At 36.7% G+C, this 23,475-nt stretch overlaps 5 protein-coding genes across 10 annotated transcripts; 2 read left to right on the top strand and 3 right to left on the bottom strand.

Annotated features, from left to right (window-relative positions):
* Nucleotides 1-1,448: 1,448 nt before the first annotated feature.
* Lamtor2 (Late endosomal/lysosomal adaptor, MAPK and MTOR activator 2) lies at nt 1,449-2,302 on the bottom strand. Its single transcript, XM_076441339.1, has 3 exons — nt 2,161-2,302; nt 1,892-2,054; nt 1,449-1,730 (listed from the first exon to the last, which is right to left on the bottom strand). The coding sequence occupies exons 1-3, from the start codon at nt 2,226-2,228 to the stop codon at nt 1,581-1,583; spliced, it is 381 nt and encodes a 126-aa protein (XP_076297454.1). The 5' UTR covers nt 2,229-2,302; the 3' UTR covers nt 1,449-1,580.
* Nucleotides 2,287-13,224, bottom strand: LOC143217267 (uncharacterized). Of its 4 annotated transcripts, none has more exons than XR_013010761.1 (7): nt 12,410-13,224; nt 11,257-11,511; nt 10,982-11,174; nt 10,656-10,869; nt 10,434-10,576; nt 6,284-9,988; nt 2,287-2,613 (listed from the first exon to the last, which is right to left on the bottom strand). XR_013010761.1 is itself a non-coding variant. In XM_076441324.1 (6 exons), exons 1-6 carry the CDS (start codon nt 12,748-12,750, stop codon nt 7,406-7,408), a joined length of 3,729 nt encoding a protein of 1,242 aa, XP_076297439.1. In that variant the 5' UTR covers nt 12,751-13,224; the 3' UTR covers nt 3,233-7,405. The 4 variants fall into 4 exon arrangements, 1 of the variants encoding a protein (XP_076297439.1); XR_013010762.1 differs by lacking the exon at nt 2,287-2,613 and having other exon boundaries at nt 3,233-6,441; nt 6,530-9,988; XR_013010763.1 differs by lacking the exon at nt 2,287-2,613 and having other exon boundaries at nt 3,233-6,441; nt 7,298-9,988.
* Nucleotides 13,225-13,599: 375 nt separating this feature from the next.
* Nucleotides 13,600-17,757, top strand: LOC143217268 (presequence protease, mitochondrial). Of its 2 annotated transcripts, none has more exons than XM_076441327.1 (3): nt 13,600-13,798; nt 14,350-14,397; nt 14,494-17,757. In XM_076441327.1, exon 3 carries the CDS (start codon nt 14,514-14,516, stop codon nt 17,619-17,621), a length of 3,108 nt encoding a protein of 1,035 aa, XP_076297442.1. In that variant the 5' UTR covers nt 13,600-13,798; nt 14,350-14,397; nt 14,494-14,513; the 3' UTR covers nt 17,622-17,757. The 2 variants fall into 2 exon arrangements, with proteins under 2 accessions (XP_076297442.1, XP_076297441.1); XM_076441326.1 differs by having other exon boundaries at nt 13,600-14,102.
* Nucleotides 14,493-21,966, bottom strand: Med8 (mediator complex subunit 8). The gene is made up of 7 exons (XM_076441334.1): nt 21,827-21,966; nt 21,538-21,709; nt 21,162-21,407; nt 20,241-20,411; nt 20,033-20,150; nt 19,878-19,950; nt 14,493-19,037 (listed from the first exon to the last, which is right to left on the bottom strand). The coding sequence occupies exons 2-7, from the start codon at nt 21,700-21,702 to the stop codon at nt 19,031-19,033; spliced, it is 780 nt and encodes a 259-aa protein (XP_076297449.1). The 5' UTR covers nt 21,703-21,709; nt 21,827-21,966; the 3' UTR covers nt 14,493-19,030.
* Nucleotides 17,847-20,253, top strand: LOC143217269 (methyltransferase-like protein 25B). 2 transcript variants are annotated; one of them, XM_076441328.1, is made up of 5 exons: nt 17,847-18,053; nt 18,123-18,341; nt 18,426-19,008; nt 19,090-19,224; nt 19,337-20,253. In XM_076441328.1, exons 1-5 carry the CDS (start codon nt 17,847-17,849, stop codon nt 19,582-19,584), a joined length of 1,392 nt encoding a protein of 463 aa, XP_076297443.1. In that variant the 3' UTR covers nt 19,585-20,253. The 2 variants fall into 2 exon arrangements, with proteins under 2 accessions (XP_076297443.1, XP_076297444.1); XM_076441329.1 differs by having other exon boundaries at nt 17,915-18,057.
* Nucleotides 21,967-23,475: the final 1,509 nt, after the last annotated feature.

The raw sequence follows: 23,475 nt of genomic DNA, 5'->3' as shown, positions 1-23,475 counted from the left end.
GTGATAATAAAATATATGTACAGTGAAACATCTACGTTAATTTGTATTGCGAACGTAAATTTTGTGTATCAAGGTAGGGTTTGAATGTAAATGAAGTAATTATATATCATCTCGTTTTTCTTGTTACTTTCTCATTTTTTCAGTTTAAATAAATAGGATTACATTGATTAGCGTGTCATTAAAACTCACTTATTTAGTCGTAAAAGCAGTTGCTGCTTCGGAATGTGTGTCACTGGGCTAAACACACTACTGCTACTTTTCCTTGCGCAACCAGAAATTTTGGCTGTTATCCTTTGGGCGAGAAAATGCCAAAAATCCATGTTTCAATCCTAGCGGTTCAAAAGGTTTTCGGCAGGTAAGAATGCCACCATGTTGGTATATAGTGAGCGTTGCGCGCCACTATCTTTGAATTTACACTTTGTTCCGGGACAAGCTATCATCGAACAGTAACTAAAATATACAGGATTTTAAACAATAAATAATCGTCGCGTGACGGTCACTAAATACTAACATGGCGATACTCTTACTTGTTAAAAACACTGTTCGTTGCACCACTGATCTTCTAGGATCGAAACTTGGATTTTTGCCGCTTTCTCGTCCACACACAAATCCACTGAATTAAAAACCAAATATTAGCAACAGAGAGCTCCGAATTGACACGTCTAGATGTTTTCTCTACCGCGGTTCGAACGATACTGATTTTACGCAAGTTTTTTCTGAAGATTTTAGGGAGGACATTATGCCTGTCGAACGGTGGGTTCGTCAGAAAAAAACAGGACACAAGAGGGACGCTGCAAGACTAGAATTTATGGCAATCATATGTTTCAGTTTTTTTGTAGATTGGTACGCAGAGCCAGTGGGTAATTGTTCGAAAAAAGGTCTGTCCTTTTAGGGTCATTTTCTATAGGACAATAGAGACTCATAAACGCCATACCTGACATTTATACCTGTCGGGTAAAAGGACAGACCTTTTTTCAGTTTTTCCGTTTACGGCTGAATAAGTTCTATCCAAGAATATATAATAATTAAATCAATTTCTACCTCTTCTCTATTGTTCACTGTTTCACCGCGGCGGTACACCAACGCTACGCTCAGTGAAACCTGCCGCCGAGTCGGACTCTCCCCACCATACTGCGACGTGGTCGCGCTCTGATTAGTCCGTGTTTTTTTTAACAACAAATCGGACATATTTGCAAAGGAAATTGTCACTTCAAATGACGTCAGATTTCCATTCTGATTTAGATAATAGAAATTGCTACCATTCATTATGCATTCAGTTCCTATTAGACATTGTACTTTGTACTTGCCTTATAAATTATATGGTGTATAGATTGTACCTGCCTTCTCTATTCTGAAATTGCTACCATTCAGTTCTCAAACATTGTATCAGCTGTATAAATTTAGTGTCCGTAATATTTAGGTTTTGCTACCAATAAACAGACATGAGATTTATTAAAAATATATTATTTCAAGGGTAGTACAAATCATAAATTCTTACAAAAAATTATAAGTGTTAGAATATACAGTTATAATATTATGACACAGTTGATGCAAAATGTTCTTACGTATAGGTACGATATTCAAGGCATATTGGCTATTGTTTTCAATGGTTGATCGAGATATCTTGCTAGGGCTTGCGCCTTTTCTCTTAGTAAACCAAATCCTACATTTTCTTTTGCGTATAGACATAATAACAAGTTTGCTACTTCAGTGATTACAACTTTCCCCTCCTACAAAAGATTTATTCGACAAGAGAGAATTATTTTCACATTCTGTTAAAGTTTCCTTTTAGAATTTGTATAATTGTATGATTTTCTTATGTCATATTATGCCTCGTTCGAAATGGGTTTAATTTATATATCGAATACATAGCAAAGTATTTCATAATTACCACACAATCCATTAGCACAAATTGCAACTCATCTTCCTTAAATGCGTTCCGTCCGTTCTTTTCGTAAGCTGACCAAATATTACTTGTGATCGCAGCAGTTACCCTCGCATCTTTATCTCCGTATCCACTATAAGCTAGTAAACCACCGTCTCTGTTTAACAAGCTGAAATTGTTCTGAATGATTATTGCACAATATGTGAAATGGGAGAACCATTTATAGAATATTCGCAACAGCTATAAAAACAATGTTTATAACATATAATACTTACAATGTATTTTCTACTCCGCCTGTATTCGCTTGGCTAAGTACTTGTGTAAGAGCTTTTGGTTTCAACATGGTTTCACGGCTGACAAATATAAAACTTCTTTTATTATCAAATACCTAGTTGTGTTATTATATATTGCTCTCTCTCGATTAATTCTATTAGGACTTTTAATGTAAACCGGTTACAAAACGAGAAGATTGTCGAACACAATAACAATTGTTAAGATAATCGTATCCCAATCTACTCCATGGTATTCTATGGTGCGAAATGTAATTTCACACACACGCACCCAACTGTCAAAATAGTTATCAAATTATCAACTCCGTTTCACTGCCTATGAGCTACGAGTCGAAAGTAGATCTCCATCATGCTGTAATATTCTACGATTGCTTCGCAGCGCCAAAGTAAGTAATTGACGTATCCAAACACAAGTACCTGCTCCAACATTGTGGCAATCTACGAACGTCGATAAAAACAAATAATTTCAATATTTGTTAGTAAAAATAAGTTGAAATCAACAAATTGACAACAAATGATCGAAGAAAATTTCTCATTTACGCGTTCGGTAGATTCGTACGATTGGAAAAAATTAACACTAACCGGACCACGACCGGTAGTGCCGGTATCATATATTGCATATATTTTCTACTTTATAATCATTGAAGTTGCAAGGATAATTCCATTAGAAATTATTAAATGAATTTCTTCATTCAATCACGTATTGTTATAAAAATTACAAGAAATTTAAATAAATGTTGTCATTTTTATAAAACAATATGTATAGCAGTCGCATTTTGTGCTTGGTACGGTTAGTGTTTATATCGTAATAAATATATGTATATTTTGGTTTTGTGCCCCTATTGGCTGGCAACCACTATTACTTTACTGTCGGTTGGTCTGCTAATAGGTAGGGATGGAAACGCGAAGACAAAAATAATAAGACGATCACTGTATAAAACGTCCGTAATCTGTATAAAACCAACTGTATTTGAAAAATTAAGTTTCCTTACGCCATTCCATTGAAAGAAAAGAGACTTAACAAGACTGAAAGAGCTTGCTTCTATAGAAAAAGAAATTTAATATATAAGTGAATTTTAATTTGATGAGAAATTAATAAATATAGGATCGACGGTGTATTATGTTTAACAAGATCTTGCTAGTCTATTGAAATTGTCTTTCTTTGGATAAAATGGAAACGATGAATTGTTTATTTTCCATACAGTTGTGATTGCAACTACGTAATCGTCGAACGCTACCGATTTCATTATTTTACTCACTGTTTTATAATCTGCCGTAGTCGTCAATGTCCCCGGGCAGAAGCTTATCGCAAAAGATGTACATATATATACGACATTAGACGTATAAATATTGTATACATGTACGATACATAAAAATATTCTGTGCGTGGGAGTGGCGTCTTTGAACGTGTAAGAAATTTTATCAAATGTCTTCAATAACTTTCCGGGATAATTGCTTCTAATGTTACTTTAGTCTAATCACGCTCTACACATATGTATAATAAGTATACGAAGGACGTAATCGGAGGATGTTTTAAGAGGTGAATCGTTAATACAGTGCTCCCTTGTTAGTAGACGAAATATTGTCCCAAGTCTACTATATACTCGATAGCATAATCTCACCGCGTGTCCTCAGAGTCACGCTAACAAAGGAATACTGCATTTTGGCAATCTGCGAAATGAGAAACAGAGAAAAAGCAACGGTTTGTGTTTGTTTGTTTTTTTTTTACAGGGATCTATCCATATTTTATGCAAACTTTGAGCAACATTTTTAATAAATATTCAATGGATATTACTTTCCCGAAAGAATCTCGGTTCTCCTTAAATTCTTACGGTAAACATTTCCGTGAATATCTCAACGTATTTCGGAGAGACACTGGACACCCTGATCCACACACGCATGCACTATACTGTCGGCACAACAAATACAATGACTCTCGTAAAAATTGAATCGGGATTCAGGAGTTTTTATAAGCTCTATCTGTTGACGAGGCCACGTTCGAAACCCACTAGATCGAGGATCCTGCAAGCGATGGACTAACATATATATATTCTTTTTCCAGCGAAAAAAGTATTTTTGGCAGTTTTAACACGCTATCACGGATTTCAACTAAAAAAAAAAGCCAATATATTTGTTTCACTGACAATAATCACGCACGCACACGCATACTATTCTTGGCATTTTCATTATGTTTAAAACTTTCCTAAAGAGCAACTGTCGTTATTCAGTTAGTTTTATAATTTCGTGATATACCGGGCTATTATTTGTTTATGAAACGAAAAAGAAAGATTTCTTGCTAAATTTAATATAAATGTCCTTCGAAGATTTGGATTAGTATGTCTCTATTCACAGTACCCATTAAAAGATTAATATGGACATGCTATGAAATGGAAAAGCATTATACATGCTTAGCATTTTTATCTAGACTCACGGGATTCGGAATTCATCGGATTCTCACAAATAGTTGTTGATTTAGTTACCAGTATGAAAAATGGCAATAAAAAAGTGTTATTAGCAATGTAATGCTTTATATTTTATATATTGTATTAGGAATAGCATGAACCAAATGCCTTTAGAACGTATTTTATTTGTTCCTTGTAATGCTAGGCGTAACGTTAAGTATAAATAAATATAAGAATAAATTTTGCACAAATACAAATACCAAATAAATTCGTATTTATTGTCATAATAATTGCTCGTTGAATCTTCTAATCAATACGTCATCAATATGAGAACAAGAATTCGGTTCATGCCATTTGTATGTCACTAATAACTGTTTAAAAAAACGAATCAAGATTTCACAAAAATCATACCATGCAACAATTTACATTGTTCTGCGATCGTTTGCAAGTAAATTACCTTTACTACTCTATATTTTATAAAAATGTAATACTTTACAATGTGAAACGCATCATTAAGACTTCGACCTAAAAAAATAATTTTAAACGAAGAGATATTTCCTATAAAGTGTCTATACCTTTTCCTAGCTTCGAGGGCTAGGAACTAATTATAATGTATATATATATATAAGTAAAAGTCAATTAAACAACTATCCAATTGGTGAAGTTCCCAATTAAGAGCGTCATAGAAAAATATAAATTGGCGGTGTTCTTACGATAATTTTGGATTTCATTAACGAACAAAGAGTACTACGAGAAAAAAGACCGCGCTATAATAACAATTATATATAGCACTATTATCGATGTAGAATCCAGTACAAAATCGAAGTGTAAAGACGTTACGTCTTCAAGAGTATATTTTGTTTAATTTAAAACAGAAGTTCTCAAACTTTCAATGATACTTGTAAGCTCTGCAAATCAATTTTTAAAAAACCAGATTGCAAACAACAATGTATATTTATATATTATATTCGAAAGCACTTTACACCACACGATGAAAAAATCTCTACAGCTGTACGAGAGCCGAGTCAAAATTTTGGAGAAAAAGTTTCACAATCGGACGAAGCAACACTGGATTTCTGCAGTTTGAATACTTCTGATTTAATTCTTTTGCAACGTTCCGTTAAAAAAAAAACACAAGCTTCACAATTTGTAAGGATACAAAGTAAAGTAAAATAAAATATTTACGCATACACATATACTCGCAGTTTGACTTTTCGAGGTTCAGAGGAGTATTATATACTGGGTTCAATGCCGAATTTGTTATGTAGAAAGAAGCTCTTCACCCATGGCCAGCAGGTGATCGAAGTATTTCTTAGAATAACAAAGTCGCAATAACGCGTTCTCAAATGACTTAGAAACAAACGTTTCAAAACGATGAATATAAAGTATTTCTATATAAAATCAACTTCCACTTATTCGAATCTCAAATGCTTCTCATAGCAACACGACCGCTCCATTTTTTTTTTTGAGCAACATCCTTGTCATTTTTTCACACTTGCAAACTCAATGCTCCACCAAAGATGCTTACAGCTCCACTGGAGACATTTACACATTTGTTTTTTTTTTCAGTTTTGCTAATGGCAAATTCAAGAAATATATTTCAGAGATTTACATTTACATCACAGTGTTCTTTTTTTTTCTTTGTTACTTACTTAAAAAACTTAGCGACACAAATTCTTAAGTGAATAAAATTGGCAGTTACTCACTTTGTTTGCTGCTCTTTATAGATTAAATTCAATTGTACACTTATATCTGCTTTGAAATTATCTCTAATTTACTGGTCAAACTCTGTAACTTTTTTTTTCTCTCGTATGTATCTGATTCTTTTCCCCATCATAAGCTGCTCTCATTTTTTTTTATGGTACTGCAATTAAGATAAATTGATAACATTAGTTTCAGATGACAATTTTCTTTTATATACATATGTATATAGAATATATGTGCATACACACAGGATGTTTCGTTTATCGTACGCGCGTTCGCGTCTCGATTGCTTTTGACGGAAGAGAACAATATCCAAAGACAAACTTCTTTTTCGTCGAAGGCGGCAGAGATGGAAAGACGAGCAGGATAAATGGAACAGCTGTATAGTATATGTATAGTAAAATGATGAATATTTCAATGAAATTTAATATTCCGAGGTACAAAGCCACGTAAATCATGATCGAAACTACGCACGGAAGAAAGTTCTGCTGTTATCAAATTTCACTATTACACTCCTTCCTACCGAATATAAAATAAATATTTATTGTAAATAGGGTCAAATCGGTATGTATATGATTATTTGATCGCTGTAATATTAATTACTCGATTTAAGCACAAGAAAGTAAGACCGTATGGTGAACGCTATACAGTGTGCACCGATATCGATTATCACCTTGAATATCTTCGACGATATAAAGAAGTTGTACATACATTTGTTGAACACAAAATTACACGTGCGCGTAGACGACAGTTGCGGTCACATCATCTTATGAAAATAAAAAAAGGAAAGAAAGACGTCTAAGAGAGTTGTCTTGTTTACAGTACAATTTTTATTAAACAAATTGCTCTATCACTCCTATATATCGTCGAAGACACGAAGGCTATACATATCGGTTCAACCTGTATACTAGTCATCGTAACGCTTTGCATATTGTACCGTAGTACTTTATGGAAAGAATTATTTCAGCATTGAATAAAGTCCTACAAACATACAACTTAAGAATTATGTTTCCAACCTTTGGTAGATCACTATGTAAATTCTCAAGATCCATGAATTACTTCTCTGTATGTGTGGTGGTGTGTGGGGGAGAGAGGGGGGAGGGTCAGTGTGGTGGTGTATGCTTTCAACGATTAGGCTCCGTCACTTCATTGAACAAAGGTGTTAACGAATCGTCGTCCTGCAATCCATCGAAATTACCAAGCGGGTCCAAATCGTTCGTTTCTGTGTCTGTTTCCCCAAGAAAATTTGCTTCGAGCAGATCCACAACGTTCCTACACAAACTGCCGGAAGCGGATTCGTTCACTGTTTCGTTATGCAAGTTCAAAGAGTTCAAAGTGGGACTGGAAAGCATCGGTTCATTGGTCTCCTGATAAATCTCCTGCGATTGGACTGTGTGCAACGGTGTCGAAGGATACGATCTTGACCCGTTGCTGTCTTCCGTGTAGGACGACGTGTATGTGGATACTGGCACAGGCAATGGTGTGTTGGGGTAGGACCGTGATTGTATTATCTTCTGCAAGTCTCCGGCCACAGGAATATCGTGTACGTTAGACGGGTCCAACACATCGTCCTCCGACAAGTTCAAGTTCGAATTTGGTAAAGTGTCCAGCACGATCGCGTTGTTCTCTATCAAGCTCTCCTCGGCGGATTGGTCGGGTAGAATTTGCAAGCTCTGCGCTCCCTCCTCGTCCAAAATGTTTAATATGTTCGTTATATTCTCGGACGTTATTTCCTTGTCGCTCATCAAAAAATGTTGTTCATCCGACATAAAATTTGGATCCACGTCGTCGAGCAAGTACGCCGAAGGCCCCTCTGCCGGGCCGATCGACCCGAAGTCGTTGAATTCGCTAGGTACTGGTGTAGGCGCTATAGAGCTGTTCGTCGATGGGTTGAAGCTCTGACTCTGAAACGTTGACAAGCAATGCTGCGTCGAGATCGGCGACATCAACGCAGGATTGACCATCCTATGTAATGGAACCGACTGCGACCGATACAGTTCGTTGGAGAACTGCTTGTTGCCGTGGAACAATTCGCTGATCTCTTGGTCGGGCTGATTCTTTTGGTACACGTTCTTGATCTCTTGCAGATTCTCTTGAATGGGATAGTTGATGAGCAGTTGCTTTTGCGGCGCTAGATCAGAAGACAAGAACGCGGCGCACTGCGACGACGATCCCTGTGTTTCCACTTTCGAAGTAACAGAAATTTGCGTGGTACCGTTGCCAACCTGTACCTCCGACGATTTCGTCGAGATCAATGGTACTTGCGGCGTGGATGCTTGCCTAACTAATTCTGGACCACTGGTAGGAACAACAAAAGTATCGTTCTTACTAGTATAAGGCATGCTGCAAGAGACAGAACGCGAGAACGACTTGTGAGCACGAGCCCTGGAGCTGCCTGTTTGCAAATTACTTCTCGAGCGTGGCACAGGCGTGTTTCGCGGTGAGACAAATGGACTAGCGTTCGCGGAATTCGATTTGGAAGTACGGCCGTTGATGGGTGAATGCGGACCTGGCGATATCGGTGTGAAATTAAATATTCTACGACGTGTGTTTGGACTCTGTGGTACCGTGTTCATGATAACATTCGAATCTTGTACGTGCTCAACGACGTTCGTCTCGAAGCTGACCCTACGCCTAGTATTGCTTTGATTCGAATGGTTCAGCAACGTTGGTAGTATTAAATTATGTTTCTGTGTGATCTCGCGTTTTTCAACATTCTGCCGAATAATCGCGGATGGTAGTATATCTAAAGGCGTGTGCAGAGTACCGGACTTCAAGTTCTGTTGTAATATTAGTCTTAATTGAGACACTTTATCAGATCTTGATATTTGTTCATCGGTAGTTATAGTATTGGCTTCAACGTCCGAACTTGACGAGCTACTCTGTTGAAAATACTGTAGTAATTCCTCCTCTTGCTCCTGGGAATTGTTACCGCCGTTCAAGTAATCGTCCAACGTGTCCGAATTAATCGAACGGAGTTTCTCCGTTTTACTTATGAGATTTGAATTTTCTTGCAACAATCGAATCTGATCTTTCGTCAAGATCGTAGATTCCTCGGCTGCGTTCGAACTACGATCGAAACTGCTAGGACAACCGTTCACTTTAACACAACTCTTCGTACATACTGACAGTTCAATATCACAGTTTTTGGCGGGCTGGTTACTAACAGCCTCGCCGACATTACACTTGCTAGGTTTCAGATTACCAGACAGTGCCACCGACGACACTTTCTCAGGATGATGATGTTGTACAGGTGTAAGCTTAGGCAACAACATATTGGAATGTTCGACATTCTCTTGGGTTTGGTGTTCAGTGAGTTTCGTTTGTTTCTCCGGGCTGGTATCTGATTGTTGTTGGTTCAATATAATTGGATTGGCACGCTTTCTGGAATTTTTCGGCTTGACATCTCGCTGTGTATTTACGCAGTTGGTCATCACTACACTAGAGTTGCTATTATTCTGTATGTCTTCGATCGATTGTACCACTACATTATCACAGTTGGATTCCAGGGAGATGTTGCATGGCTGACTATTTGTTTTAAGAACCCTTCTCTGCCGGCCGGTTACCACCGCAGACGAATTGAACTTCGCTGATGCATTCTGTCCGCTCGATACATTCGTACCTTGCGACGACTGAATGGACTTGGCTTTCTTATTTCCCTTGTTCGCGCCAGATTTATTATCGACAGTCTTCTCTTTGTTCTGATTCTGCAAATATTCGTACAAATCTTAGGGTCATTGTATTATGAAAAAAAAATAATTGTATTGCACAGGGTGAACCGCGAATCGTGACCGGTAAGTATCATAACTAGACTGCGGATCTTTATGCAAAATAAAAAATGTTTGCATTGATTGCAAAACACAGCAGCCAAATAAAAATCTCATTCTTCTTTCGATTATCTTGTTAAGGTAAAACTAATATACTGGTGGCCTTAAATCTTTTTAATACCTCCACTGTTTTAAATTGTACATACCCATGTTTGTCATAAATGCATAAAATCCGAAGTATAATTATAACATAAAAAAATTGTATAATAATCACGTGAAAGCTCTCTTGAAACCATGCTGATAAAAACATTTTCGATCGGACTGCTAATAACAGAGTAATGGTCGCGATTCGTGGTTCAGCCTGTATAAACATAGGATAGTTCACCTGGACAACAGCATCGAAATGATGATGTTTTTGATCCCTTATATGCTCCCGCTGTTGTAACTTTCGTTGTAACTGTAACTGTGCTTCCCGAAGTTTCCCAGATTTTGTAGACAAAGGAGTCACATGTACATCCGTACCGGACTCTAAATGCATAAAATATCATTATTAAGTTATGCTCGATGCGACACACATTTTCTATAGAGTGTACATTTAATAACGCACCTTTGTTCGTAGATGCATTGGACTCTCCCGAAGCACACAATATGCACACAGCAGCAAACGATCGTGTATCAACGTAAAGATTATCAACAAGATGGCGTGCTAAGGCACTCAGAGTTGGAAATTTCAAGCCCAACAAGTTCTCTGCCCATTCTTTTATCAATGTAGACGCAGCTCCCAACATTTCTTCCGTAATGTTTTCGTCTACCTCATCACCCTAAAAGTTTAAGGATCTACTTAGAAATATTTCTCGCTTCTGTAACCTTTGAAGAGCTTATTTTCAAGGCGAGTAGCAATATCTTTAGGTTTTCTGTTGTCTTGCGCCTTACAGCTTGAGCTCCAGCTATGTTAGGTAACGTCGGAGAATCCAATTTAACTCTCTTGCGCATTCCAGCATAACAATAACGCGAATTTCCCCTCGTGCCGAGTCTGCGGGGTCGAACTTTCGGATACACTTGCTTCATCACTTTCCCAAAGTCGGCGGTCGATAAGGGCTTCATAGAATTACGCATACAGTACATGCTGCAAAGAAATTTCAAAGTAGAAACTAATACGAGTTACTTTACGCGCGCGCGCGCGTAAACAGAAAATATTTTGCACTTACTTATATTCATCGTAAACTTCTTGCTTTGGTAAAGAGACATCGGGATCTTCTTCCAAATGTGTCTTAATCCACATGATAGTTTGGTGAATTTCATAACGATTACCCAATGGATTTAACGGTTGTCTCAACGGATCTATAGTTCCCCCGTTATTGGACAGCGATCGTGGAAGTTTCAGGTACAGTAACAGTTTTTCTTCTATTTTGAGTTGATCAATTTGTGAAAAGATATTCTGAATGCGTGTTTTCGATTCTTCACTATGTACAAGAACCAATGTACAATTAGGAAAACTGATATTTCACATACCTTCGATATGTTACGGTATAACTATGTTCTTAAAGCACAAATTAAAGAAAATCGTTCTGAAAGACACAGTTCTCTCTTATAGTTTAAAAGAGCTCGTTATAATTTTAATTCTAGACAACCCTGGAACTATACAAAACGTAAAATATAATGTGTTACAGCCACATATCATTGAAACTAAACTCGCAATTGTTTGGTGCGAAGGAAATTTGTTACAGTTTAGTTTTCATGTATTTCCAATCGCTATATGTGTACTTGGAAGAAATACAGGATATTCGAGGTGTACGATAAACTTAAAATTAGTACAACTTTTAGAACAACCCTCAACAAACATTAACTAAAAAAGAAAATACAAAGTTTTCAAAGGGTTACATAGTACATTTTGCTCCGAAAAATCGAAAATTAAATCGTAAGGCAAGAGGTTAATATACACAGACTAATAAACGATTGACGATCAGAATTTCTAAGTCGTGAATGATTCAATTCCGGCAAGTAAACTTTCATTTTCGTTCGAGCGATTCTCGACATGAAGAACTTTTTTATTTGAATATATGTTAGTTTTTACAGCGAGACGGAGGGGGGTGAAGAGAATTGTTGTCTGTGAGAGGTTCCCCAGGTGTAAAAGTTCGCGGTTGTCGAGATTCGACTGTATTATCAAAGGAAAGTATTTGTAACGAATGGAAACTGAACGAAGTGGGAAAAATCATTTATAATTTTGGCTGGGAAGAGGTTGAAAGTTGCAGTTGGCTTTTGAATAGCAGTGAGAGTCGTGAGAAGGAGGGGGAGGACTTGAGACATTGAGAGGAGAAGATGACGAGAGAGAGCGAGAGCGAAAAATAATTGTAAGCTTACCTGCTACTGTCTTCGAGCATGGAACGAACTTTTTCGTGTTTGGCAGTCGCGCCATGGTTAGCCAGGGCCGTGAACTTGGCCGCGATGATGTCTTGAAGTGGGTCACCGTCGTGGAAGCCGTTCGAAACTCTACCGGCAGCCGGGCGCTGGCTTGTCTGTAGTTGCTTGTTATTATCGCCAACGCAGACGTTAACGGTGCCGTCGCCGTTCTCGATGCTAACATCGTTTCGTTCCTTTTTGATTCGCCTGCCGTCGAACGCTTTCTCGTCGGCGTTAAACTCGATTCTCGCGGATGGTTTGCTGACGCAGGGCTCCGTTTGGTCATGGTTATCAGTACTCATCGTACTCCGTCACCGGAGGCGTTCGAATTATGTATAGAGAAACGTATTACCTCCCGTAGGACGCGAGTACCCTACCATTTTGTCAGAGTCAGCTGGACTACTTGTTAGCATTGCACTCCCGGCGATTATACATGAGCGCCATTCGAGACCTTCCACTCGCGCGAACCGACGAGTTGCCGAAGCGCGTACAATAGACGGGTAACCGCGAATCCGTCATACCGATTTCCCGCGCGACCCTTCACCTGTCCTGAATCTCATCGGAATCCACTCACGCGCTGTTCATGATTAATTGAAATCGTTCGGTCTCTGGACGGTCTACCAGTCACAAAAATCCGAGAAGTGCGCGTTCTTCGATCGTCATAGATCTTGCGCCTCGTCTCTCGTCTCATGGATGCATCGCTTCGTTCGTATATCGCTTTCTCTGACGTGTCGTGGACGCGTTTCCATTAAATCGACAATCACGGAAAAAATCAACGATCATTGGTCACGTTCGCCCCGCGCATTTTAACCAGATCGAAACTACCGTGAGCTGTGCACACTCGCTTTTCCATGGAATTACAGCTTTGTTAGAGCCGCTGCGAAACACTACATTCCCATCTGTGTGCAAATACTTCATGGCACAGAACAATCGAAATTATATATGCTAAAATCACACTAAAATTCCGATGTATCCTAAAATTATCACCGAACAACATAAACGACATTTATCTGAAGATCTATAGCGATAGGATTTTACGTCATTTTTAAATTATTAACAATTACAGTTGACCAATAGCAGCGCGCGCGCTATTAAAAGAATAAGGTGGATACGTATGAAGATAATACGTGTACAATATTATTAATATTAATAATATTATTAATTTGTGTAAATTTAATTGGATGTTAGAGTCGAGTTTTATCATTAGTGACATTTATACTATGTATTTTTTGTAATGGAATTTCTAAAAAGTTTAACTGTCGTTGTGATTCCGTTCGTATGATTTCCTCAAGACGTGCAATCAGCAATATTTTGTCATACATAGATGCGATAAAATGTGGATAATTATTGGTTTGTATAATGAATAGTAAACATGTTTTTGGGAATTTTGTAATAATAAATTAATGTGATGACACTGTCAATATGAGTACACGTGTAATCATATAAATACAGAGAAAATTTAACTCTGATTTTATGTAGTTTTATAGTTGAAAAATATCACGATTGGAATTTACAATAATTAATTAACTAACTGGTATAATATTCTAACGAATCTTCGTACTTAATTAATATTCACGTTAATGTTTGTCAAATAATATTTGTCTTCGATGTAATTATTTACAACGTGACCGAAGTATAAAAAAAGGAATCACAGGTTTGTACTATATACACAAATATTTCTTAAAAATTAATTTCTATCGACGTAAAGACACGTGATTTTTCGAAATTTTCATTGTTTATTAAGAATAGCTAAATATTTATTTATGACTTTAAAGTGTAGAAAAGAAAATGTTTCGTGAATTCGAATAGAGGTTAGCGGCTACAAATTCGTGATACTAAATTACTGTTTATATTGAGTATATTATAAAAACTAAATAATTATTCTCAAATATTCATTCCAGGACGCGTATAACGTAAAATTGTTACCCATATATTTAACATTTATTTTGGTGAGTTCTACTTCATAATAATAGAATATATTATTTTAAAAAATTGCAGTGCTATTGGATTTAACAAACGTTTTTACCACATTATCTCTTTTACAGGTATTATATACTGTAGAACTATGTTGAGGATCTCGAGTATATCTCGAAAATTTAATTCCCACCCATTGGGATTAAAACTGTTCTCGAAATCGTGCAATAGTAATTTTGCAAGAAGTATAACAACTAGTCCCACGTACTATAAAATAAATGCAGCTCTTCAGGAGTCTAATAAATACCAAAAAGGACAGGTTATTAATGGTTTCATAGTCGATGAGATCGCGAATGTAGATGAGATACAGTTGACAGCGGTACGATTAACTCATTTGGGGAGTGGAGCTCAGTACATGCATTTAGCCAGGGACGACAGTAACAATGTCTTTTCCGTTGGATTTCGTACAACTCCAAAGGAGTCTACAGGATTACCTCATATTTTGGAGCACATCACTCTTTGCGGCAGCGAGAGATATCCATGCAGGGATCCGTTCTTTAGAATGCTGAGGCGAACGCTAGCTACCTTTATGAATGCTACGACAGGACCTGATTACACTATATATCCGTTTTCGACGCAAAACTTGAAGGATTACCGAAATTTGCAGTCTGTATATCTGGACTCTGTGTTTAAACCGAATCTGCGAGAACTTGATTTCAGACAAGAGGGTTGGAGATTGGAGCATACAGATGTTAGCGATAAAAATTCACCGATAATATTTAAAGGAGTTGTCTTTAACGAGATGAAAGGTGTTTTCAATGAAAATCAGGCTATTTTAGCCGAGCGATTATTGAACAGCATCTTACCTAGTCATACGTACTCAGTGATTTCTGGAGGAGATCCTCTTGTGATCCCTAATCTAAGACACATCGATCTGGTCAATTTTCATAAAACTTATTATCATCCATCGAATAGTAGATTCTATTCGTATGGTAACTTTCCTTTAGAAGATCACTTAAAGTTTATTAACGACCGATACTTATTTTTAGAAGGTAAAATTGACACGTCTATGTCGGTAGTACCTTCGGAGAAACGTTGGGATAAACCGAGAAAAGAAAATATTTCGTGTAGACCAGATCCGATGGCTGCGAATCCTGATCGACAAGGCACCATAGCTATCGGCTACTTGTGCAACGATATAATCGACATACAAAAGACCTTCGAGATGCACGTCTTATCTCAGCTTCTTCTGAGCGGTCCAAACTCGGAATTTTATAAATCGTTGGTCGAATCGAATTTGGGAGTTGCTTTCGGTCCGATGACTGGTTACGATGCTTATTGCAAAGATACAATGTTCGTTCTGAGTTTGCTCGGTGTTCAGAAAGAAAGCTTCGAGAAGATAGAGCACGTCTTCAACGAAACCGTGCAAAAGATTATTGAAAAGGGTTTCGAGAAAAATCGGATCGAAGCCGTTCTACACAGTATTGAACTTAACATAAAACACCAAACCTCGAATTTCGGATTACAATTACTTTTCAATTTAACACCGTTATGGAATCATGACGGAGATCTGATAAGATCGATGAGAATTAACGAGGCGATCAAAGATTTCCGAGAGAAAATGGAAAGAAATCCAAAGTATCTTCAGGAATTCGTGAAAGCATACTTCATGGATAACAATCACAGATTTACTTTAACGATGCTTCCGAATGAACAATACGATCACGAACAAACGAAAGCTGAACAGGAATTGTTAGAATCGAAATTGAAACAGCTGTCCAAGGAAGATTTAGATCAAGTTTATGTTGACGGACAAACGTTGCTTAAAGAACAACAGAAAAAGGAAGATCTGAGTGTTCTTCCTACTTTGAAGATTGAGGATATCAAAACGGATGTGGAACGATGTAACTTCACGAATTCGATAATAGCAGATGTTCCGTTACAGGTAGCTACCGAGCCAACGAACAACGTTTGTTACTATCGAGGAGTTCTAAATACGCGAGGGCTGAGCGCAGAATTAAAAGGTCTATTACCGATTTTCAACAATATCATCACAAAAATGGGCACGGAAAATTACGATTACAGAAACTTCGACGAGATGATACGATTGAAAACTGGAGGTTTACATTTTATGAGTCACGTTGTAGAACATAAGAGCGATTTATCTCAATACGAGGAAGGAGTGATGATAGAGTCGTATTGTCTGGACCGCAATGTAAACGATATGTGGAAACTATGGTTGGAGGTGTTCAACAATGTGAAACTGACCGATCTTCGGAGATTCGAAACACTGATTAAAACGAGCGCAGCGAATTTGGTAAACGGAATTGCGGATTCCGGGCACATGTACGCGATGAGCTGCGCGGCTAGTTTAGTTTCACCAGTTACCAAGTTCAAGGAATCGATATCTGGACTACAATATGTCTCTAGGATGAAGAAGATTGCTCAAATGCAGGACTTGAGCTTCATATTCCAGAAAATGCAAGAGATATCTGAACAAATTTTGAACAAACAACACTTGCGATCGGCGATCAATCTATCCGAGTCTAATAAGGACAGCATCTTAAATAGTATCGAGGAATTCTACAAATCGTTAAAGGGTACACCAAAAGATTCATTTGTTTATACACACGATCAGAATGTTGAAACGGAAGAGAATGCTACCCATTATGTATTACCGTACACAGTGAATTATGTGGCGAAAGCAATTTTGACCATTCCGTATACAGACTCCGATTACGCACCTCTGCAAGTGCTTACGAAATTAATCACGTCAGTTTATTTACATCCAGAAATTCGTGAAAAGGGTGGCGCTTACGGGGGTGGTGCAAAATTATCGCCCGACGGAGTCTTCACGTTTTACTCGTACAGAGACCCGAATTCTACTCGTACATTAGACTCATTCGATAAAACGTATGATTTTTTATCAAATTACTCGATCTCTCAAAGTGATCTCGACGAAGCAAAATTAGGTGTGTTCCAACGTATAGACGTACCAATTCCTCCGAGTAATCGCGGCATGATTAAATTCACGCATAACATCACGGACGACGAGATCCAAAAATATAGACAACAATTGAAAGCTGTAACTAAAGACCAGCTGATGCAGGTTGCGAAAAAATACTTAGAGCCTGGCCAGAAGAATGTTAAAGTGGGTCGTGCACTGATCGGACCAGATAATCAGGATTTATTGAATAGACATTCGGAAAACTGGATAATTCAAAATCAAGACGAAGACGCTCAAGCGAGAGCGATCTAATAAGCATTCTGCGAATTCACATACTTCGTTGAAGTTACTCGCTATCATTAATTTATTGTTACATGCGTTGTAGGCTAATTATAAGAGACGTTATTTGGTCGATGTAATTTGCATACAATAAATTATTTTTAAAAAGGTTTCGACACTGTAAATACCGTAGAAATTCCATCTGTAGTCGACACGTAAAAGGTAATATTAAGAATTTGTTGTTCTTTTTTATATTAGATGGCGCATGTAAATAAATGTACAGAACATAAATATTTCCTGGACGCATTGAATTTGTTTTTCGAGACACAATGGCTTTACAATACACCAGTCACGGATTTATTAACAAAGGGATTACTTGATTCGTTCCCGAGAGAGTGGTCGAATAATTTAGAGACGTTAGAGAATCAAGAGCTTAATGACTTCGTTGTGAAAAAAACGACAAATGTTGGTAAATAAATCAATTAAATTGAAAATGAATCTGCTCATCGATCTGCACGGTATTTCATTTTTTAGTCTCAGTGGCCGAACGAATTGAAAGTTTTCGTCGAAAAGTGCAAATATATTGACCGATTGCCAACCATGAGTACCGCATTATTTACAAAATTACCGAAACAATTCCAATTAGGGCTTAACGATAAGAAACAACACGAGATAGTGCATATGGCACATTTCGTGCATATGCAATGCGCACCGCTTAAAATAAAAATTATCGTCGATCTCGGCGCCGGTCTGGTAAGATGAATATGTATATACCGAAATGAATTAAGTGTGAAATATTTTTGGTTTTTAATTTTCCGCATAACATGTACATTTCAGGGATACATTTGTCAACTTCTCCATTATCTGTATGGTTACCAAGTCCTGGGATTAGAAAAGAATCAGGAAAACGTAAATAATGCTAAACGTAGACAAGCAAAAATGTATCCCGAGTCATTGGAGCACGTCAAATATAGTTGTTGCGATTTAACATGTGACTCGATTGAAACGATCGAAACAATTTTGTACAATGAATTTCAAACGAATTCGGACGTATGTTTGATCGGTCTGCATGCTTGCGGAGATCTTAGTATAAGCGCATCAAAAATATTTCGTAACATGGATGCAGCTCGGATTTTCGTTATGATATCCTGTTGCTACCATAAACTTTCACTGTCAAACGACGTCAATACGAATGCATCGGCTGATAGACAATATTTTAATAATTTCCCATTATCCGCTTGCTTCAAGGGTGTAATCGATGAGAATAATTTTGATATCGGTTGTTTCTTGAGGCAACCATTCTTACGATTAGCGTGCCAAGAATCGGCAGAGAGATGGACGAACATGTCCGCAGAGAGTCACAATAAACATTCCTTCTATGTGCTTGCAAGAGCTCTTCTTCAATTGTATGCAACTCAAAGTACGTATCTGCATATTTGCTCTCAAGTTCTGTAATGCAATATGCGATCAACAATTATTCATGAAACGAAACATCTTTCAGATGATTTTTCTCTTAAAAAACGTACTCAAAAAGCAACGAGAAAGTCACAGTGTACAAACTTTGAAACTTACATCAGGGATTCGTTAAACAGATACACTTTACAACCACGAGAAGAAACGAACGAAGAGCAGCAAGGTAACTTTAATATCTTTCCCGAGTTTTAGAAATATTCTAGATTGTATTAGGAATATCCTGTAGATTTTTAAATATTCGTAACATAGGAAATATTCAATTTGTTTGTCTTTAGACGTACGTTTTAGTGCAGAACTGCATGAGAAAAATATGATAGAACTATGGGAGATGCATCGCGACAAACTGAAGATGGTAGAAATTTATACTGCCCTACAATTGATATTACAAGCATCAGCAGAATCCCTGCTTCTTCAGGACAGATTATGCTGGATGCGAGAACATGGTTTAGAAGCAACGATTATCCCTGTTACAAATAGACAATTATCTCCACGATCATATGCAATCGTATCTTGGAAAAACTAAGAAATAAATACGAATTTGTTTCGCTGATAAATACGATTTGCTATTTTTCCCCCGTAAGATGTATAAAATACAAATTTGTGCGCGAAAGTATTACATACTTTTATTACAAATATTATACATAAAGAAGGTACTCCTTAAGTATAATTTCAGATAAAAATTGAGATCAAACAGTAGGTATTGTTTAAAAAATACGTTCTCTCGAATACTCGCAATATTTTGCAGATATAACAAAAGTTAGAATCATAATAGTTTTAGTCATCTTAAGAATAACTTTTTTCGAATATGTACATTACCTATATGGATGAATTTGTGATGCTGCTTTAATGTTAGTTTTAATTGCACTTGGAGCTTTGTTCATTTGTCCCACTGTGAAAATAGAAAAAGTATTTGATATTAGCAGAAATGTAAAAATCATCCATTAAATATTGCGAGTGCATTTATATCTTACTAGGTGCATTTCCCAGAGATCCTTGTCCCGAAGCTTGCTGTTGACTTCCTGGTCTACCTACCATCATCCCACTAGTAACAGAATTAACACCGGACTGAACCATTTGGACAGTATCAGACTGTAATAAATAAGAACAAATGTTACAACAAATATATGTGAATACACAGTGAAATAAATAAGTAAATAAGTACTACCAATAAAGCTATACCTTCAAACTTTTACCCATACCAACTGCTGCTACAAGAGCATGAGTATCTGCTGTGCTACTAGTCTGAGCTTGAGTTGCTCTAGACCCAGCTTCGCTTTCCCATTCTTCGCGTGCTTTATTCGCTATATCCCATATATGGCTAATAACTTTGGTGTATTGTGCCACTTGTTTCTGAAATATATATAATTCGAAATATAGCATAAACGATACAAAACATTTCAAGTGTTCCACTCGCTAAATGGACCGATTATAAAATCATTACTCTAAACTACCAGAGGAAACTATACACTACATATTTTCAGTTTCTTCTTTTACACAAATAAAATGTTTAACAATCATTTCCTCTAATAGCGTCAAATTAATTGGTACATTCTATCTATTTAATGAAAAATAAAGTCACTTCAAGAAGAATAGCATGGAAGATAATGTTTCTAATTGATAAAAAATTATATTCCACAAGAAAATTGAACGTTACGTAGAACCGTAGGATACAGAACATATTTTTAAAAACATCCTTAAAAGCAGCGAAATTATTTTATACTACTATAATATTATGTAAAACGATGTTTTTCTTAGTTTCAGTCCAAAGCGAATGGAACTAATAGAAGCTGAAAGCTAGCTGATAGTAGCTTACATTGCAGTCCTAGTTGTTGTATAGTTAGCACATTAACAGAGAAATAGAACATCTTAAGTTATCCTTAAGCTTCTACAATAAGACAATACAGATGTAGAATAGTATCTGTGTCTCTTAAAGTGTTCAAACAAGAGTATTAAAGTTTGAATTTAAAGAATGTTTCATTGAATCTTTACGTTTAACTGTGTCATTATGAGAGATAAGGAAATTTCAGTTAAACGTATTTTGCTACTAATTTTTATAAATATATAGGAAACATATACATGTATGATAAATATATGTCTTACATGTGACGTTTCATAATTTAAATTTGCAGCTTTTGCCTCGAGCTGTATCATCTTTTGCTCAGCTTGAGGTTCCACTTTGGTTCGCAGATAATCCGGTACCAAATCATGAGCAAACGTAGAAATTCTACCTTCCGTCAGTCGATATAATTCCTCATCTTTCTCAGGACACAATCGTAGAGGTAAAACAGTTAGGTTTCGTAAGTTCGGTGCCTTATCGTGTCCCAGAATCTTTGAAAGACTAGTTAACTATAATTGATTTCCAATAGAGTTAGTCACTGTCAGTACGATTGGAGCATCGTTACATTATTTTCAAATTAGACAGACAAATGTAAATGTACTGTATATTCTGAAAACTGTTTTGCGTAACTTTACTTACATGTCCCGAAATAAGTGCGAAATTATCGAGAAAATTAGGCCAATTCAGTGTTTCATACTCGTGCTCTAATTTGAATATCATGGAAGCTATGGATGTTTTCAGGTCATTTATCCTTAAAATAATCGCCTCCAACGCGGAATCTAATTGTTTCTCTTCTCGTTGCATTTTAAACCTTGAAACGTAAACGCAAGTACAATCGTAATTACATAGCAGGATGTTCAGTTGGCACAACATTTCTATTGAACTTTGTTTACATGTCTAATTTTATGGAAGTATTTAGAATACTCACTGTGTTACGAACGCTGATTACAAGCGATTGTAATAAATATTAAAACCAAATTGCTCCACTTGTGTACTTTGTACGATGGATGCATTCGCCCCACTATCACCGACAACAATGTTCGGTTAATGTGGACCTCCGAAAACGAGAAATTTTTTCCACTTTCTTATGTAACTCTTGATTTTGGCGAGAAAATTTCAAAAATCCAAGTTTCAATCTCAGGAGATCAGTGGTTCAAAAGTTACGCGTGTTTAAACTTCAGCGATCTTACGCGTAGTTGACAGGTAAGGGCGCCGCCATTTAACTTTAGACCATATATGTATATTTATATTATAATTTATATATAGACCCGGCACGGTGCCCACAAATCACGTCACATGATAGTTCAAATTGGTATATAGATGATACAAAATATAAAAGCAAGGTATATATATATATATATATACAAATATATTTATATATGCATTACTTCGTAAACATTTAGAAAAATGATGCAAACTTGTTGTGCATAAAGAATTGTAGTCACAAGTAAGAATTTATATTTTTATTTATTTTTTAAATAAAGCAAGTTGCGAAGAAATAAATACTCATATTGTCATCATTTATATTGAAATTTAACTTTTTCCAAATTATAATCGATAAAATGTCGAAGGATTTATATGTATAATTCTGATAGTAACAATTAGAAACACTTGAACAACCTACGAATCCACGGAGTAAATATAAAAGAGTGTAAGTAAGTGTAACGTCGACGACTAGTGGACCAACCGTAACTCGCGCATGCGCGGCCAAGACAGTAGCGTATCTACAATGACGCAGCCGAGCGGCCAGGGCCCTGATGCCTTGAGGCAGTTATATTGACGGGAATGTACCGGTGTTATTAGCGGGACGACTGATGGACGAGAGACGTGACGCGGAACGTTAATATTTTATTATAGTGAAGAAAGACTTTTTAAAAGTCTGTGGGGTGCTCAAGCTACCCGATTTCATCGAAATAGTTACGCTACTGAGGCTGAAATTGCCGCGCATGCGCGAGTTACGGTTGGTTAAATCGGAACACTGTGCCGATTGGCTAGGCCGGCTACTACGCCGGCCACCTACCGTCATCCCCACCATCGTGGCTCCGATGCGTAGTTACTAGGCGCATCCCCTAATCACCCCTAATTTATGCGCAGAAAAGTTTATGATAGCAACATACCATCTAGCATTTTGAAAGACATTAATTAACAATGAATACCACACTGTTGGCAGTAGATGCCGCAAAAAAGAACAATAAGCAGCTATTAAAAGTTATTGGAACATTAAAAATATGAAAAAGCGGTTTTGAAAATATCATATAACGTCTATTGTACATTTAATGATACATGTGATAGACAAATAAATCATTTTTGCCGTGATTATGTAAAACAGCATTAATTAATAATAGCCGCTATTATATATATACATATAATTTAATTTGCATCTTACATATTATAAATGCATTTTACATGTCTTCTCGATGCTATATAGTCTATTAAAAAAAAAAAAGATTCATATAAATTGTTCTTATATTTCAATAAATTTCATTCAAGTTTCTACAATTTCACATTAACACTTGCTATTTTCAATAGAAGAATAGATGTTATGTGAAAGGAAAGAACTTGAAAAGTAGCCGAACG

The sequence above is a fragment of the Lasioglossum baleicum genome, chromosome 16 (genome assembly GCF_051020765.1).
Source record: "Lasioglossum baleicum chromosome 16, iyLasBale1, whole genome shotgun sequence".
Lineage (NCBI taxonomy): Eukaryota > Metazoa > Arthropoda > Insecta > Hymenoptera > Halictidae > Lasioglossum > Lasioglossum baleicum.
The sequence above is the reverse complement of the archived record's forward strand: the minus strand, read 5'-3'. Positions and strand labels throughout refer to the sequence as shown.